This window comes from Motacilla alba, chromosome 1 (assembly GCF_015832195.1).
Source record: "Motacilla alba alba isolate MOTALB_02 chromosome 1, Motacilla_alba_V1.0_pri, whole genome shotgun sequence".
NCBI classification, from domain to species: Eukaryota; Metazoa; Chordata; class Aves; order Passeriformes; family Motacillidae; genus Motacilla; species Motacilla alba.
In genome coordinates, this window is record NC_052016.1 from 46,305,630 (window position 1) to 46,323,550 (window position 17,921).

General features: G+C 42.6%; 1 protein-coding gene across 1 annotated transcript; it reads right to left on the reverse strand.

Moving 5' to 3' along the window:
* Nucleotides 1–1,845: 1,845 nt before the first annotated feature.
* Nucleotides 1,846–17,611, reverse strand: LOC119707767 (transmembrane 4 L6 family member 1-like). The gene is made up of 6 exons (XM_038153159.1): nt 17,480–17,611; nt 12,516–12,695; nt 9,016–9,081; nt 3,416–3,561; nt 2,459–2,645; nt 1,846–1,973 (listed from the first exon to the last, which is right to left on the reverse strand). Exons 2-6 carry the CDS (start codon nt 12,684–12,686, stop codon nt 1,953–1,955), a joined length of 591 nt encoding a protein of 196 aa, XP_038009087.1. The 5' UTR covers nt 12,687–12,695; nt 17,480–17,611; the 3' UTR covers nt 1,846–1,952.
* Nucleotides 17,612–17,921: the final 310 nt, after the last annotated feature.

Consider the following 17,921-nt stretch of genomic DNA (forward strand, 5'->3'; position numbering starts at 1 on the left):
AGCCAGAAAATAGGTTCAGAATAGCAATATTTAATATTTACATATATCAGTGAGGCCAGTGGTCACACAGTTGGCAGGACAGAGGGTGTTCCCAGGAACACACAGACATCCCTAGGGCAGGACAGCCTGGAACAAGAAGATGGCAGCAGCACAGTGCACTTATTTTTCTGTGCTGGAGGTGTTCCAGGGGGTATCTCTTCCTCTCCTGGTGCTAGCACAGCCAAAGTTGGCTTTATCCCAGAGGTGAGAGTCAGGGAGTCAAAATTAAGGGATGAGGAAGGGCAGGTACTTAGGGACTGTGAAGAGTCTGTGCTGATGAAGGAGTCTCTCTCCACCTGACTACAAGCAAATATCCTTCTTTACCACTGCCTCTTTCACTCTTTTCCTGGTTTGCTGTCTGCTGTATGTGGTTGCACTGTCCATGCTTCACTGCTGGGAAAGGACATGAACTTTTTAAGCCACCTGGCAGGTTTGTATGCACCTAGCGATAGACTGCAAACTTCAACAAGTCTTACACTTTCTTCTTTACAGAAGTTGCATTTCAATTTTACAGGTTAAATTTCCTCCTTCTAGGGGTGAAACCGTGCTCCAAGGTGCATATGCTCCTCATCTAGGCAACTGGCCTTTTCCTCTCCATTATATATAAAGGAGAACGTGAAGCATTTCACATGTCGCTTTAAAGGACAGCACAAGCAGCCACATACGTCTGCAATAAGTGGGTTTAAAGAGCTTGCTCCCATGCTACAGTGTGGAAATATGAACAACTTTGAGAAAACATAAATCAGGAAAACTAGGCTCTGAGTGCTTTAAATATATTCAGGTTTTCATAGCTGCCTACATACATTCAGGATGGGTAAAGATTATTTCATGGTTTGGCTGACAGTTCATGTCCAAAAATTAACCTTTGAGGAGGTCACTGAAATGATGAGTTTTCTGAAACTTCCCAGTCATGGACATTAGCTCAAGATCAAGGGCTTCCTCTTGAGTGATGATGGGGAATTACACAGTTCCTGGTTGGTATTGCCATTGCTAAAAAACTAAAGCTGATGCAATTTGCTGCCTTCAGATTATATCTTCTATTTATTACTAAGCTGCACATAATTACTACATTTATCTTTGGTGAGTTAATTCCTTGATCCATGTGATCTATTCTAGAACAGCCCTACAGACCTGTGTGGAAGTTAGTGAAATTCTTAGGCAGTTTCATGAAGGCAAAATTGGTGGTAAGGTTCTTCACCCTTTTGTTAAACCAGACATTTCTAAATTCTTGCTGCAAACCCTATTGCCTGTGTTGACCCAAATGCTCCTCTAAGGCTGCCATAACTCTCAGATGCTCCTGAAGAACCAACTTAGAAGTGCCCTGGGCTTTGGCAAGGGGATCTGGCTCCAGGGTGGCAGAAAGAGGCTGAAAACCATGTTCTTCAGTTGCCTCTGCAGTGTCTCAAACACTGCTCAATATATTCTCTGCTCATCCTCATTCAAATCCGTGAGTGCCCCATTTGAAAATTAATAGGAACAGACAGGTGAGCTCATGGTCAGATTCGGGGAGCATGGGACATTATTTACATCAGCCAGAGAGGGCCTGCTCCATGCAGCTGATAAATGTATACATTAGCAATAGCTCCATTTCCCACATACATGAGAGGGCAAGTGGTGATCTTTTATCTGAGGACTGTTGTGCTTTATACACAAGTACAGCAGTAAGGGCCAGAGAGAATAATGTTTTTGCCAGTACCTGAGGTTTAGCAGGTATGTTTAGAGAGATGAAAATGTGGATTCTCAGACTAGCCCTTTTCCACCCTGACTTCTTTATAAAAAATAATTTTGTCCTGTGAAACACCTGAATTTTTTTTTTTTTGCTGTCCCCTCATAAATAAAACAGTACAGTACACTATCCTTATTGTATGTGAATCAGCATTTTGGAGCTTGTCTTGGCATTCCTTGTAGGTCATTCACATTCCAGAAATATTTGTCTGAAAGGCAATGAATGAAAGATGATTAGTTACTATTTCAGGGGATATCTGTCTAACTGCAAATATCTTGTACAATGAAAAGAAACAATGAAAAGGAAGCAATAGTGATAAATGAAATTTGGAAGATGTTTTCTTCCATTCTGTGAAATATGAACATTACTACGTTTGAACAATTTTAAAAATCTCTACTTTTTGTCTCTCACATATGCTGGGGAGGGTCATTACACTTTATCAAAAAGGCTTCTTAAATAGCAACAGAGCCATGCAATGAGTATGTCAATGTCATACTGCTGTTTAGAAAAATCTGAGGACCAAGTTATTCCCGACAATGATGTGACATACAGAAAGAGACTGTGCAAATGCATCTGTACTGCCCAGAGGAGCTTGTCCAGGGACTCTGCAGATCTCTCAGTTCATTTACCATTACCAGAGCCTGAAAAATAAAACTGGGAAGAACATAAAGCACCCTTTTACTGCATACCAACCTTTCTTCTCCTCATACATGTGCCACATATAAAGCCAGTGAGCCCATTGATGACTTGAATGAAACAAAGAATAACTTCAATCACACCGATGACCAGGAGAATAGAGAAAAGGACAATGTTCCAAAGGATGATGTTTTCGGGTTGTTTGCAAATACTCCATGTTGTCTGGTTAAACAAATAATTGTCTCTGTGATAGAGGAAAATAATTGGCAAGGTATTAGAAAGTAAAAACTTGAGAATGCTTTCTCTGTTTTCTGGCATTTCATTTTCTGAACTTGACGGCACAAAGTGAGTCTCAGATGGTGCTGTAATTGGTCAAAGCTGGTGATTCTCCCCAGAAGTCCCTTTGCAGACATGATAATTAGGGAAGAGAGCCGCATCTGTACTTTGTTGCATGCACAAGAATCTCCTCTTTGTTGTATGGCAAGATTATGTTAATAACTAAAGAGAAAAGTCCATAGTGGTTTTAAAATGTGTCTCCACATTCTCCATTCCTGCTGTGGTATCTCAGCCCAGTCCATTCATTATCTCTAGCTCTGATTTGAAGAGCATAGTTGTCAAGGTTGACTTTACAGATTTAGAGAAGAGTTTTGCTTTGCTTTTCAGAAGCAGATAGAGCAGGCTGAATTCTTGATAATTTAACAGATTAATGTGGCACAGTAAGCAAACATTTCCTTTTGACTCCAGTGGGAGTCACAGCTCATGGGATTTTGAAAGCATCCCAAATTGCACAAGGGGCTTGGCACAAACACAGCTGATGAAACTCAGGCGGTTTGCCCAAGGATGATTCCTTGGTCAAAGAAATGACCAGCTGGAACATGCTACTCAGAGAAGTGTGAGTTTAGGTGTACACAGGGTGAACCATCAGTTCATTTTGGAAAAATCCAAGTTTACTTTAAAAAGATAGGGGAGGGATCAGGGAAAGCAAAATTGGAGGAGTTTGTAAGCCATACTCACTCCAGAGTGTCATTCCTGAAAGGGTAGAGGTATTCTCCATCACCTGTGTCACACAGAGGACCCCCAATTAGCCCCAGCAAAGAGATGACCACACAATATGCTCCTCCTGCGAATCCCATCACAGACAGGATCACTGACAGCAGCATCTGAAAGGGAAAAGACCTTCAACACAGTGTGCACAGTGGTTTGAGTAGCATGGAAAACTCACAGTGAATGAGAAAGAATTCTCTTTCTTGTCTCTTACTTCATGTTGAAACTACTACTGCTGCTAAATTTGTGGGAATAAAAAATAGTTGGCTTTTTCTGACTGTTGTAGCTGTCCTAGATGTTAAAGAACTTATTGAGTTTTACCCTTAGGCTATCAATTATGAAAAATCTGGTGATTTTCTTTCAAAAGCCAGTATGAGGCCAGTCCTGGATTGATCTGTTCTGTATCATGTGCCTTGGCATTTGCAACTCTTCACCTTTCTTGGTCTTTGCACCAACAGAAAAAGCAAGCAACTACTGAACTAGGTATGAAAGCGACAGAAGATACATTAATTGTTTTTGTTAATTGATGGAATGCAAAAAAGCCTTTCTTTTTTCTGCTTTCCTTCATTTTGCAACACCATGACATGTGGTTACCTCTTCTCATGATGAGAAATGTAATTGTGCTGCATGTGGCAACAAACCAGCAGTGACTTCAAATTGTATGTAATGCACTCATGTTTTACATCAGCCACTCCCACAGAAAGGTTACCTTTACTCCATTCTGGGGTAGTTTTCTAGTAATGAATGGGATGTTTCCAGTTGCTGTTAGTCTATAGAAACAAAAATCCCAGGAGGGTGCTACTGGTGGTGCATCTAGGACAGGCTTCTCAATAGTCTTGTTAAGAATCACTGTTTGTGGCTGTTCACAACTCTGCCATAGAGCCAGGGGAAGAATTGGAGCAGGGAGAGGGCAGCAGGCCTGCCTTAAAATCAGGGCAATGGCATGACCAAGGATGCACATAAAAAATACTCTCATCCATGACTCAGGTTTGAAACCAAATATCTCAAGTCTCATAATTCCCCATTGCCAGCAAATACCAGGTGAAATCCATCACCCCATAAGGCAGGTAGAAACCTTCTCCTAGTCCCATTTGTTCCACCGACCACTGCACTACACAGTCAAATGAAAATATCCACCATCCATGTTGGAGTTTTTTGACAAAGCCTTCAAAAGTCTTCACTGTCTGAACACATTCAAGCTGGTGAAAGCAGTTTCCAGCTTGCCAGTCAGCTGCTTTCTGTAGAACCTTGCATGATGCTGGTGTGTGAATTTTGTGTATTGTTTTGCCTCCAAAGCAATGCTTGAGTTAAAAGTTGCTGAGATTTCTCATGGGATTTATTTAATCATACTGATTAACAACTCAAAGCTGGATACTCTTTCCTTAATCTTTTTCTGCATGTTAGCTGAATTGCCTCTTAGCAGAGCTCCCTTGTCAGCAAAATGTAGTTAATTTAGTCTATTGTCCTGGACCAAAACAGTGTCTGGGTTGTAGCTGATGCACCTCTCTCACAATAAGATTACCAACCATTCCTTGTGGTGAAGGTGAGTGACTGATACTCTCTTTGAAGCTCCTGCCTATTCTGAATCACTTTCCCCCACTTGTTTTCTTATTTACTCCAACTCTGCATTCTGCTTCTTGGTTGGATCTTAAGGATCTTAATTACGTTGACAATTAATTTTAGTACAGCATAGCAGTACAGGGCATCCCAAAGATAATTATGAAGAAAAAGTTTAATGGTCTTTTGGTATTACTATGTTTTGTGATAGCAGTTACTACTAGTAGTACTTGTCAGTGCTATCTGTGATGACTGTGTTCTGTCACATGATTGTCTCATTTGGAATTTGTTGACTGTAGGACTAGCCTCATCCCAGCTATTTCCCTTACTGTGTACAAGATCATCTAGACAGAGACTTGCCACCGAAAGAGGAGTCTGAAGTTGCTACTAGAGGAGTCTGGAGTTGCTGAAGTTGTTAGATTGGCTCTCCTCAGCATTTTCTAGACATGCAGGGGCATTTCCCCATTTTATCTACTGATCTGGAGACTTTTCTGGAGGCTTGCCTCATAATCTGTGAAAAATCCAAGAATTTTATTAACCATTTCATCATCTCAAACTTTCAGCATTTTCCCTAGTTGTACTTCTCATTTAAATATTTCATTTCCTCATTTGTGTCCTTAATTGCAACAGGAGGCCTAAGCTGGGATGCTTGAGTGTGTTGAAATTTGTTTCCCATAATGTTGACCTGTTCTGTACTCCTGAAAACGTTTTGCTGACCATTTTTGCTGATTTTCCCTGCTTTATTAAATCCTTTAATCGATTGTCCCTGGTGAGCTGATGAAGACTCTTAGAATTCATTCTTTGAATGTTTGTATCAGCTGCTTTGATGAAGTTACCAAGTTCCTCCTGTTCCAGCTTGTGCTGCTCTTTAATACCCTGGTTCTTGCTTCTTACACATTTCTTTCTTCTCTGTTTCTTTGTCTGGAAGTGTTTTTTGGGTTTTTTTGTGTTTGGTTTTGTTTGGTGTTGTTGTTGGTGTTGTTGTTGTTGTTGTTTTGGTTGGTTGGTTTGGTTTTTTTGTTTGTTTGTTTTTGATGGAATTGTCATTCTGTCTGGTTATCTGGATATCTTTGCTTAAGTTTGTCTGGAAAGCTGTTACGGCTATTCTTGTTCTACAAGTAACTCTTAAGGAAGACTTAGAAATACTGGAGTATATGTTTGCTGATGCAATGAGAGAAGCTGTGTTTTGGGTGGGTCTTTTTCCTCATCACGTCAGTGCAGTGGATGATTTCAGATGTGTACGTGCTAAGCTGCAAAGACTGAAACTTTCTAAATCTGTTACTTTCCAAATTCATTACTCCATAATGCAAGGACAAGAAGCCGTTGATGTATTTGTAAGTAATAATTTAAAGTTGATTAATGAAAAGAAGCTTAATGTAGCATGAAATCACTGTGAACTGGAAAACTCAGTAAAGTGACTAAAAAGTATGAGTTGAAGATACTTCAGCAGTGTGTAAAGGCTTTGATGAAGTCTGAAACTATTAAACCAGGAATTGTGCAAAATAAAATAGGACAGAGTCCCTGCCCTGAGCAAAGTGTTATGTTTTGATTGAATAATAATTCTGATCAGTAACAATTCTTTAACCTTTTTTTTCTTTTTTACTCTGAAAAGCAATTCTGCAATTTCTAATATTCAAGTGTAATTTATCATTTTATACCTAAGATCTCCAAAGCAGAAAGGTGCCCAAACTTGCCTGTGGATTACAGAGGCTCCTGAGTAGTTCCATGAGGGCTGTTTCTCTGCCAGTAGGTGGGGAACCCTTAGCAGGTCCATCCACACCTACCTCCCAAGGAGCTCTGTCACTTTGGGAAGTTGCTGATATTGTGGATGCTTGAACCAATCCCAGGGAGTCCCCTGCTCTCCAGGGCCTCACACCATACCTGTCCTGCCTTGCACATACAGACCTTATAGTCAGGACATCTGAGCACCCCTGCTCTGGATGTCTGTGCATTTTTTCTACTCTCCACAAAGTACATTTTGCCTGAAGTTTCTTCCCTTGAAGAAGCAGACCATCAGCCTTCAGATCTCCCTGCAACACTGACCTCTTTTTGAATGTTTGGAAATCACTCTTCCCCAGGAGCTGTGCAGGGTAAACTTGTTTTTAGTGTTGTTCACAGCCATTCACTCCTTGCTCATGTCCCCATCTCATCCCTACTTTGAGCCACAGTCTGTTTAAAGCAGAGGGGGTAGAGCTTCACCATTTCCATCTCATGGCAGTGTATGACTTTTGAACTTTTTTGTTCAAAAAGACAGCATTTTCATAGGTAGACTGTCCGCACCAAGCCTGTTTTCCACTTTTGTTTGGGTAGCTTCATCACTTGGCCATCAGCCACTTTGTGATATGGTTTAGTGTGCATGGTGGTAATCATTTGAAAGTTGGACTTGATGAACTTGGAGTTTTTTTTCCAACCTTAATGATTCTGTGATTCTCCTGATTCGACAAAATATCACAGTGCACAATCAAATTACTTTCTTAATATCTATTTTATTCCTCCATAACAGCAAATAAAGAAGAGGAGAACAGCCTGTAGGTAACCAATCAGGGATGGGAAGGTGCAGACAGGGTATCTGGCATTGATATACTGCTGCTAGGAATGGCTCAGACAGTGAAAGAGGAAGGGGAGAATGGAGGACTGTGGTGGGTCTGTGGATATGGGCTGCTGGATGACACTGTGCTATCACCTGTGTTGTTGGGCTGGGGAGTGAACCCAGCCAGCCTGGGGAAGTTTGACTCTTGGCTCTGTAATATTTAGGGCTGGGATGAAGGACGGAGAAGAGACACCTGAGATGCTGTGCAAACTCAGCCCAGTTCATCTGGATTTCCCCTTGTGACTTAACAGAGTCAGTGAGCGTAGGAACCACTACAGTTCTCTTTTTCATCACTGCTTTCTGCATCACTCAAAGTCATACAAAGCAGCTGGCTCAGGCACTGTTTGCAAGGTGTCTAGGCTCTCACCCCATCTCTGCAACTGGCCTGCTTGGCCATTGTCAGTGTCCTGTCTGTGCACGTGACATTTGGTAAAATCAATGTAATGGCATGTCCCTTGGGATGTGCCTGCTAATGTGTGACATCCTAATAAAGAATGCTATTTTGGTATTATGAATCATGAATTAATTTAAGTAAAATGTTTTAAAGAGGCAAAGGTTTTCTCATGGATCAGACTAAATATTGATTGAAGAGTACAGAAGAAATGTGCTTTATTGCATGGAATCTCTCATTCCAGGCTGCTTCTGGGAAGGATGCAGACTCAAAAAAATTTCTAAGTCAGTTTATTCTTGCCAATAATGATAGCCACACAGACGTCTGTGCCCAGGGCTTGAGGATGAATGGAGATGCCTTTATAACATGTTGGTTTATAATATTCTTAATTATCAAGTAAAACATTTCTCTGGCCTTTCTTTAGATGTCAGAGAGCCTAAATTGCATTTTCACATTTCACATGCATAATATTTGGGCACATGTGAGCTACTGGTCAGAACTGCAGGAAGCAGTGCTGGCTGCTCAGTGCCCGATGCAGCATCTCACGCTTTGGGCATGGACCTACAAATAGGGGACATGTGTATCTCTACAGAGAAAAGCAGGGATGAACCTGTGGAAAAGCAGATTGCCATGGAAGGGAATAGAGGAAACAGGGCTCTGTGGAAACAGGAGGAACAGGCAACTGTCTCAGTCTTTATGATTGCCTTGAGCAGGGGAAGCTGGAGCCACATTTTATTTCATGGGACATAGTCCCCTTTGCCCTCAACATTGTGCCTGAGGCTCTAGCACCGGCCCTGGCTGATTTCCCTCTTATCAGCAGCTGCAACATCATAACGTTCTTGCTGGCTAACTGAGCTCCCAGCCCCAGCCTAGGGACGCTGCAGATCAAGCTCCTCTTCCCCGTTTCCCTGACATGGCTGCTGACAGTGGTGTGAGGGTTTGTCACTGCACATTTCCACCTGCTGAGCAGCCATTTCAAGAGCTATTGCACAAGCTCTGTAGTGCCATTTCAACACATGAATATCCACTTACCCCACATCTGTTAGCGCAACATCCTGCTCCACCTGCTCCCAGCATCATGAATGCTGGCAAAATAACCTGTAAGAAAAGCACAGGCTTTGAATTGGTGTGCAGCACATCTGCTGCGGTGGTTTTTAAATTCTAAGAGCTTGGGCATCATGGTCCTCAAATGTAAATCACCTTCTGTCTCTTCTCTGGGGGTTACACCTGCTTGGATGTTGGTGCTGCTGAAGAGTTACTCAGAAATAAATGTGGGATTACAGCTAGAGCTGTCTGGCAAATTGCTGCTACATCAGTTCTGATTGCTGAAGCTATACTGCTCTTTTCAGGGTATAAAAAGGTTCAGCACAGTATTGTTGAGTTTTTTTTGTTTGGAAAAAAAATGTGTCAGTTTTGAGAAAACTGAATTTCTGCCCAGAAAAGATACATAGCTGGATAAAGAATTAGGGTCAGTGTAAACCTCCTGAGCATTCTGCTCTGGATTGTAATTAGGAAATCAGCCTTGAGCTTCCTGTAACAGATCTGACTTTGGTTTGCGAGAGGGGGGTTTGTGCTGAATTTCTGGAAAACCTACAAGATGGACTTCAGACAATGGGGAACGCCCAGTTCACATTAGCCTTCACCATGGTAATTATCAGGCAGAGCTGAACCAATATAATGCAGTCAGTAACCATCTATGACTGGGGATATAATGCTGCCTTACAGACACTCTGGAGTTAGGAAAAGTTGCCTTTAGTTTGGTAGCCAGAGGGCAAGAAAGCTTTTGTGGGTCTGGCTGGGCAGCCAGCACACTCCCACTGCCTTGTCTCTACACACCAGTGCTGGTTAAAGCATCTCAAAGAGCAGCACAAGTAAAGGAAAATTTTAAAAAGTAGGAAATGGTTACCATAAAGTTAATGAAAGAAGAAGAACCCAAATTAATTAGTCAATCAATCAAACAAACATAAAAGGTAAAAACTGTAAAAATGGCCTGACTAGATGCTGGCAAGATTTTTTCTCATGTAGGGCAGGAAGAGCAGAATGTCCATGATGAACAAAGCCCACGGAATTTATGCGTGTTGTGTGAATATCTCTGTTGAACAGTGTGGGACATTGTTATGAAACTTGCTTAGATTTGTAGGCTCCTAAATATTTTCCAATGGATTTATTCTCTGTTGCCTTTTATGCACACCCTAGCAGCACCTACAGCACCTCCCGTGGTGGCTGGACCACATCTGGAAGCCTGCAGAAGTAGAGCATTGTGGTTAAAAAGATGTTCCTCTTCCTGCAAAGAAGTCTGCTCTTAAATAATCACAAATGGTCCCCAAGGCAGCCTCAGCCCCAGTGTTCTACTGTCTGGCACTCAGAAAGAGAGTTAATACCTCTGCCCATCAAACCAACACTCCTTTTCCTCCAGGGCTGTCATTTTTCTTTCGAGGTTTCCCATCTAAGTGGCAAACATTTTTGTGTCATCTATTAGCCTAGCTCAGGAGGAAGGGTTTGCTTGGCAGCTTTCTTTTTATGCAGTGCCTGGTTATAAACACCTGCCTTTTGACATGGGAATGAGAATTTGCTGGGTTTGGCTGTTGTCAGTAAAACAAGTGCTGTGTGTGAGCCATGGTTCAGTCAGGCATTTCCTTCTGTTGCACACTGGCTTTCTATGAGGAAAGGCGTTACTGTGACACATAGACCCGGTCTTACTCTCTTTACATCCTAAGTATTTGAAATAAAGAAATTGAGAGGTTTTCATGCCATATAATTTCCATTAGAAATTCAGCAGAGGAGGAAAGGGTGGAGCTGGCTACCCAGCCAAAGGGTGCTCTGACAATCTATGTATCAGTCTATAGATTAAGTTCCCAGGTGGAGGGAGGTTTACTGGCTCACAGAGCTAAGCCAGGCTGTTCTGAAGTTTCTCCCACAGTCTTGACTCTGGAGGATGCATCCTAGTTGTGGGGAGATTCTCCAAGATCAGGCAACCTGTTGGCATGGCTTGCCTCAATTTTCTTTGGGAGGAATCCAGGTGCATGGGGGAACATATTGCAGCTTCATCTTTCCTCACTGTAGTGTCAGGATATGGGCCAGACTCCTGTTGTGGAACATCCTGTCTCTTGTTTTAACTCCTTAGGACACTGAAAAGCCAATCTTCATTTTCCCATGCTTCCAGCACCTGGAAGATGGAGCTGATGATAATGCTTTCTTTCCCCTTACCTGTGGGTATTTCTCATGCTGTTTTCTGGAAAACATGTACACTCAAAAGCATTGTTTGTAGATCAATAATTACTCCTAATGCTGTGTTTTGAAGGTCAGTGCAAATTTTCCCTCTCCTCTGACTAGCTGTTCTCATTTTTGATGTATGCAGTGCTGACCACAGGCAAGGCTGTGTGGAAGCCTTTAAAGAAGGCACGTTTTCAATGAGCCAATGACGCTCTCACATCTAACATCTTTCCTCTCCTTTCATTGAATGCCAATGACTCCTGGGCTTGCAGTGATATGAATTTTCCACAAGGTCTCTCATGTAGCTGCACTTCTTCCTTCTACAAACTCATGCTTATGTTCAAGCTCAGCATGAGTAATAGGCCTAACTGGTAGCCACAAGAAGAAGCTGCTGGTGGAGAACAGTTTATTGAATGACCTTATGCCATGTTTCTGCTTTGGGAAATATGAATGTGAACCCGATCCACTGCAGGCCTTCCATAGACTTAAGCAGCAGCTGCATCATAGGCTGACTGTGAATGAGATTTACTTTTTTCTAAGTTAATTATTCTTAAAGATTCTTTTATTTTTTGGCCAGCTCTGTGCCAGTTTGCCATCTGCCCAGTACTGGTCATATACATGTTACTTGCTCAGCTTTTTAACTGCACTTGGGTAGATAATTGAAAGAGCACAAGGGAAGCAGGCTTTCTGATGAACTGGAAAGATCAGTATTCCCCAACATGTTCCCTTCTAGACATGGATATTCACATACGAGTGATCTTTCCTGAGGCCTGGAATGGAGAACTAGTTATAGAAGGGCACATTCAAGCCAGATGCAACCCAAAAGAAGGTGGGCGGTAGTGTGGGAACAGGAGGTCTTCAGCTTATTAAGCCATTTGCAGCTCCACATTTGTAAAGTGTTAGCTGGGTCTCGAGCTAACACCTGCTGAAACACATTTCTGATTTTCCCTTCATGTTTTTGTGACTTGGGGGTGCAGACAATAGTGAAGACTCACCACCTCCAGCTGACCCCAGCTTTGCTTTCACTCTTGGAGGGTGAACACTCATGTAACTCTTCTCCACAGTAAGCAGTCAGGCCTAGTGCTTCTTCCTAACTTGGAGTCCTGATATTTATTTCAGGAATGTTTTGTATTTCTTTGGCTGGGCACTTTTTTTTTTGCCTTAAATGCATTTGCTCAGTTACATACCCAACTTCTCATTTAAGCTGTTCACATGTTTATAAAAAACACATTTTTATGACCTTTTTTTAATGGAGATTTTCTTGGCCCCACATTTAAAACAAAACGGAACAAAACTCACAAGAAATACTCATCTCTTACCAGTATCCCAGCTCCCAGAATGCCGTGGAAAAACCAGACCAAATCAGTTATCTCGCTGAGCTGCAGTACTTGTCCATTGGGGAAGTACAGGAGAATGTTGGAGACAATGGCACATACTGCCAGTGGGAAGAGGGTGATCCCAATGCACTTTGAACACTTCCCCGTGCACATGGCAGCTCTCTGCTCAGGAAAGATACAGGGAGGTTTGGGTTACTGCAGTGCAGGGAGCACCAGATTTCAGCAGTTTTAAACTTTAATGACAGAAGAATCAATTTTGTAGAAAGAAATATTTCAGGTAAGACATACACAGATAGTCCTGTTCTACAGACCCTGTTCCCTTCAGAGAATTTATTTAAAATTGAATTATTCACAGCTGGGATGTTTAATTGAATTTATTTAAAATTGTAGGACTAAACCTGTGTTGGTAGGAAATTACCAGAGAGTTTCATTTTAGTTTTTAATGGACAATTGTCTGTCCATTGTGATTATCACTAACGAAACCATGACTCCACAAACAGATGCCCTGGCTGGCAGTCAGGGCTAAGGCCTTTAGTGGAACGGGAGGCGGACGCTGTCCTGGTTTAACCAAGTCTGGTTTTCAGTTGGGGGGGAAAGATTGACATCCCCTTAACCAAACAGACGGCTAGTTTTGAAGACTGACACCCAGTTAAACTACTTAGAAGAGCTGGATGCACCTCTATGAAAACACAGTTAAGGATGGGCTAGCGTGGGGAAGCTCTCTTGGCTTCTGGCCTCTGAAAGGGTAACTGGCCGGGCCCGGGCCGACCCCTTGCAGCTAGGCTGGGCCTGCCCAGGCCAGGCTTGAGTGGCTGGATCAGTGCGTGCCTTGGTTCAGATTTCTGCTGCCTCCCAGCCATGCCACTGAGACTGTCCCGGCGCTGTGGGTGACTGCGCAGCCGGGACTGTTTGGCCGGAGTTGGCGTGGCTGAGACAGCGCTGTGCGGCCAGGGCTACCTCAGCATGGCTCGCACATAAACATTGCTTTACTCCGAGACCAGTGCTGGGAGTGGCCCCCCACGGCCAGGGCTGGAGACAGCCCCAAGACCAGAAATGGCCAGGGCCAAAAATAGCCGCTGCCAGCCCAGTCCAGAAGCAGCCATGTGGCTGAGACCGCGTGGCCGCAGCTATCTCAGCATGACTCGCAATAGACTTGATTTGCTTAGCCGCTTTTAGCCAGCCATGCTGCAAACAGAAAGGCAAAAGCAGCAGCAGTTTTGTTTCTTTTTCCCAATGCCTTGCATGAAGAAAAAGCACAGGGGTGGCACCGGCAGCCAGCGTGGCTTGCATGGTGCCAGCGGGGACCACGTAACCAGCAGCAAAAGACACAGCCATTCCTCAACTGCAGAGCCTAGACGAGATCAACCTTTCAATGCTGCAAGACTATCATAACTGTTTCAATTGATAAAGCTTAAGAACAAATGAACCTACAAACACTAATTCTCTCCCAAATCAGGCAAAAAAAAGAGTGAAGGCACATAGTGAAAACAACATAGAACACTGAAGTCAGTAAAGATGTCAAATTCTAGATGGGAGAGGATTAAGGAGATGCCTTAGTCTTAGACTGAAATTCTTTTGTGAGGCTGTAGTGAAGATATATTTTTTGATATATCAAACTTATTTTTTTTCCTATAATTCATAAAGTGCATGAAGAAATGCAGCATTCACCCGCAGCCCATGAAAAAACCCCACTCATGATAAAACATATAAATGCTAAAAAGCTGTAATCCAATAAAAAGCTTAAACAGAAAAAGATAAGAGAGATGAGAAACTTTGCCCCAGGGATAGAAGAAGAAAAACCTCTGTTCCCAGAGATAAAAAAACCCTTTTGTTTTTATGTTAAAACAGCTTATCCTTAAAATAGTACCCCATGAGTTGATGTAGCCCATAGCAGCAGCTTTGAGAAAGCAGCAAAGCATAAGACCTTCACACTGCAAAAAATTTTCCTTTCCCAGGCAGCTGATTTGCTATGACCTTAAAGCCACAAGAAAACTGTTTCTTGTAAAAAAGTCTCCATAGCATGGCAAGAGAGACTAGTCTCCCTAAGTAAATTAAAGAAAGATTATTTTAGAAGTGGCAAACTGACTAAAAGTTCCAAGTTTTCTCTCTTCATGTTGTCAGGGGGAAAGAAAAGAGGGTGTGGGGGGAAGATAAGTGTTATGAAGATTTATTCTGATTTTCTTATCATTTTTCTTTTTATTCTGTTAATAAAGTTCTCTTTATACCCTTTAAAGTTTTGAGCCTGTTTTGCCCTCCTCTTCCTAATCCACATCTCAGCAAGAAATGAGTCAATAATTTCTAGTGGGTGCACTAACGTTTAGCCAGCACTAAACCCATTACACATGCCCTGGGTTTTCTGGGACGACTGTCTTGGGAAGCTGATTTGAAATCTCTTGCACTGAAGGTCTAGAAGAACAGGAAATGGCTACCAAGGACACCATGTGAATGTTCAACCCTGCCTTGGCACTGGGACAAGCAGGGAAGCCTCCCCAGGGTGCCTACTAGCTGCATTTCCTCTATTTCAGTCAAAAATACACTCTCAGTAAGAATTGGAGAAATATTTATTACTGTTTACTGTGACGTGCTTATTCTGCATGTAAGGGTTGACAAGACTGTGGATTATGGGCCTGCTTGGCACCCACCCTAAAACATCTGAAAAGCTGCAATCTTGTCTCGTTCTGTGTCTGTTTGCTAAGGGCAGGTCAAAAAACCATCCTATCTTATTTTCAGAGATCATAACATACAGTAGCTTAGTAGTTCATAGCATTCAGGTTCTTTTTCAAAAATCAAAGAATGAACATAAATGAAACACTGATTGAGAGAGATCTCTGCAGGTGTCCAGTCTGACCTCCTGCTGAAAGCAGGACTACCACCACTAGGTCACTGTGTCAGCCACAGATTTGTGTAACTGAGCTTTAAAAACCCCCAAGGATGGAGCCACCACCACCACCTCTCTGGGTGACTTGTTGCAGGGTTGACCCAATCTCTTGATGAAAAAGTTTTTTCTCGTGTCCAGTCTGAATCTCCAAAGCTGTAAATTAGGGCTATTGCTCCTCATTATATCCTCTCACACCACTCCATCACCTCTGTGACACACCAGTTTTTCGTAGGCTGTTATTAGACCCCTCTTCACCAAAGTCTACAACCTCAGCTCACACTGCACCCATGCTGTGATCTACAGCCAGAGAGAAAAGCCTGATCAGTACAAAAGTGGATCCACAGATATGCCTCCATGTCAATTTGGAAATTTCAGACTACTGGGTCAGAGATTATTGAACTTGCATACCACCTTCAACTTTATGGCACAAACTGATCACAACTTCTTAATGATGTTTTATCATTGCTTCATTCCAGCTCAAGGCTTTCAAATGCATAAATATATAAAATGTGCATGAAAATACAAAATACCAAGCTGTGGATTTCTGTCCTCAGAGAGAACTGTCAGTTTATGACAAAAAGGGCTTTGCTCCCCTGTGAGTCAGTTACCAAATGCAAGAGAAGGAAAAGGACATGGGCACACACCATTTCATGCACACGCAGGTGCCTTTGCTTGTTATGCGCAAATAGTTTTTGTAATAACTGAGGCACTCAGCAGTGAAATGTCCCTCAATTTACTCATGTGCATTGGCTAATCCAGAAAGTTTTATGACCAAGATTGGTGTGGAGAAGGCATTAAGCAGGCTAGGAACACAGAAACCAATCAAGGTTGGGTTCCCGAGCAAGAAAAAGGCCCAGGTGAAAGGTAGCTTGAAGCCATTTGAGAAAGGCAGAGACAGGCTAAAACAGACTTTGGCGACAGAATGAAGACAGTAAAGAGATAAGGTAAGATATCAGGCGAGATGTCCTCTATTATGTCCTCTACAATGTCCTCAACCTATTTGACTGAGATGAAAAACAGAAAGACTTTATCGGGGGGGTGCCATATATTGCTGTGAAGCAGCTGTGGCTGACAGACACATCTGAGTTTGCATTTCTATACCAAAAAATTTGCATTGTTCTCTGCTGCTATGAATTCAAGAAGAGCATTGTGCTCATATGCATTTTCTTCTGAGCACTTTGCAGTCATGTTGAGCTTTATAATCTGTCTTTAAAATAAGCAACTGCCATTAAACTATTCCAGATGGGATCATTTTTACCAGAGATACTTCTGTGTTTATGGTCAATACCTGTTGTTTACACAGTGCTCAAAATTTGGCAAGCCTCTGGAGAAAGCCCTAGCTCAAAGAGATAAAAATCTAAACAGACAAACAACATGCAAGTGAAAGATGAAGTGGGGAAAGGGAATGGAGGAAAATGGAAAGGATACTGGATATTTCACCTGTCTTTCAAATAACAAGTGTCTGGGTTATTTTTTTACACTAACTCTCACCTGCCTGCTTTCCTGTCTCATTCCAGCTTTAGCTTTTCCATTTGTTTGCCCAACCTCATCTACCTCCCCTCCCCAGAGAGAAGCAAACAAGCACAGGCACAGCCTAGCCTCCTTCTACAAAAGCTAAGCCTTGTAGTTGAGTTATAAATTCTCTTCTGCATCTTTTGTACATGGCCAGAGGGCCCAGTTCTTGTACGGCACAAAGCAACATGACGCTGCTTTGGCTGGAAGAGCTGGGGGTTCCAGCCCTTTGTCTTTGACCTATCTCAATACCACTTCAAACTGCAGGGAGAACTTACCTAAACAACAATCACCAGACCTAGTAAGAGTCTCTACCACCAAAATCAATGCCGCTTTGCCACCTGTGCACATCAGAGGATCTGCATGTGTTATTATAGCTTAGGAAAACACTCCGGTTTGCCAGAAGCACTACAACACTTCATTAGTTCACCAAACAAAAGCACATTCTACAGCTTCGTTAAGCAAGGCGGCTAGAGCAAGCTTCTAATTTTTAGTGAGGTTTTTAGTAAATTTTGCTTTTCAATGCTACAGTAAGCATGTAAATACTTTTGCTTACCTTCTAAGCAAGGCTAAGATGGCTCTCCAGAGTTCCCCACAGCCGGCTTCAGGCTTTCCAGCTCCTCTCTCCTGGAGCGTGGCCGTCTGAGCGAGGCACAGCGATGTTTTTGGGTGACGGCCTCTATTAAACAAATAGCAGTTTCTCTCTGAGAATGAGGAAATACCCCAAGTTATCCCTGGTTGGCCAGTGAGAGGTTGGCGTGTCACCCGCGGTTATTGATTATTTTAAGGCAGTGTTCCAATGGTCAATGCCTCAGCCCCCGGGACACATGGACCGGAGCAGTGGAGACCTTTTTACAGCTGTAACCATTTCAACTGTGTGAAGTTTGGCAGAAGAGGAAAGGCAGGACATGGCAGAGGAACAAAGAGTATCTGGCAGAAAATGTGGTTGGAGCACAAGGTGGCATAGCAAAGTCTGGCCATTGGTGAAGCATCATCTT

What these genes read in the sequence shown, in the direction of transcription:
- LOC119707767 (XM_038153159.1), bottom strand. Translation starts at nt 12,686, where the DNA reads ATGTGCACGGGGAAGTGTTCAAAGTGCATTGGGATCACCCTCTTCCCA. An exon ending in GTTGCGCTAACAGATGTGGG is followed by an intron (nt 3,562 to 9,015) that starts GTAAGTGGATAT and finishes TTTCCCTTTCAG; the next exon opens with ATGCTGCTGTCAGTGATCCT. An exon ending in TTCAGGAATGACACTCTGGA is followed by an intron (nt 2,646 to 3,415) that starts GTGAGTATGGCT and finishes CCTCTATCACAG; the next exon opens with AGACAATTATTTGTTTAACC.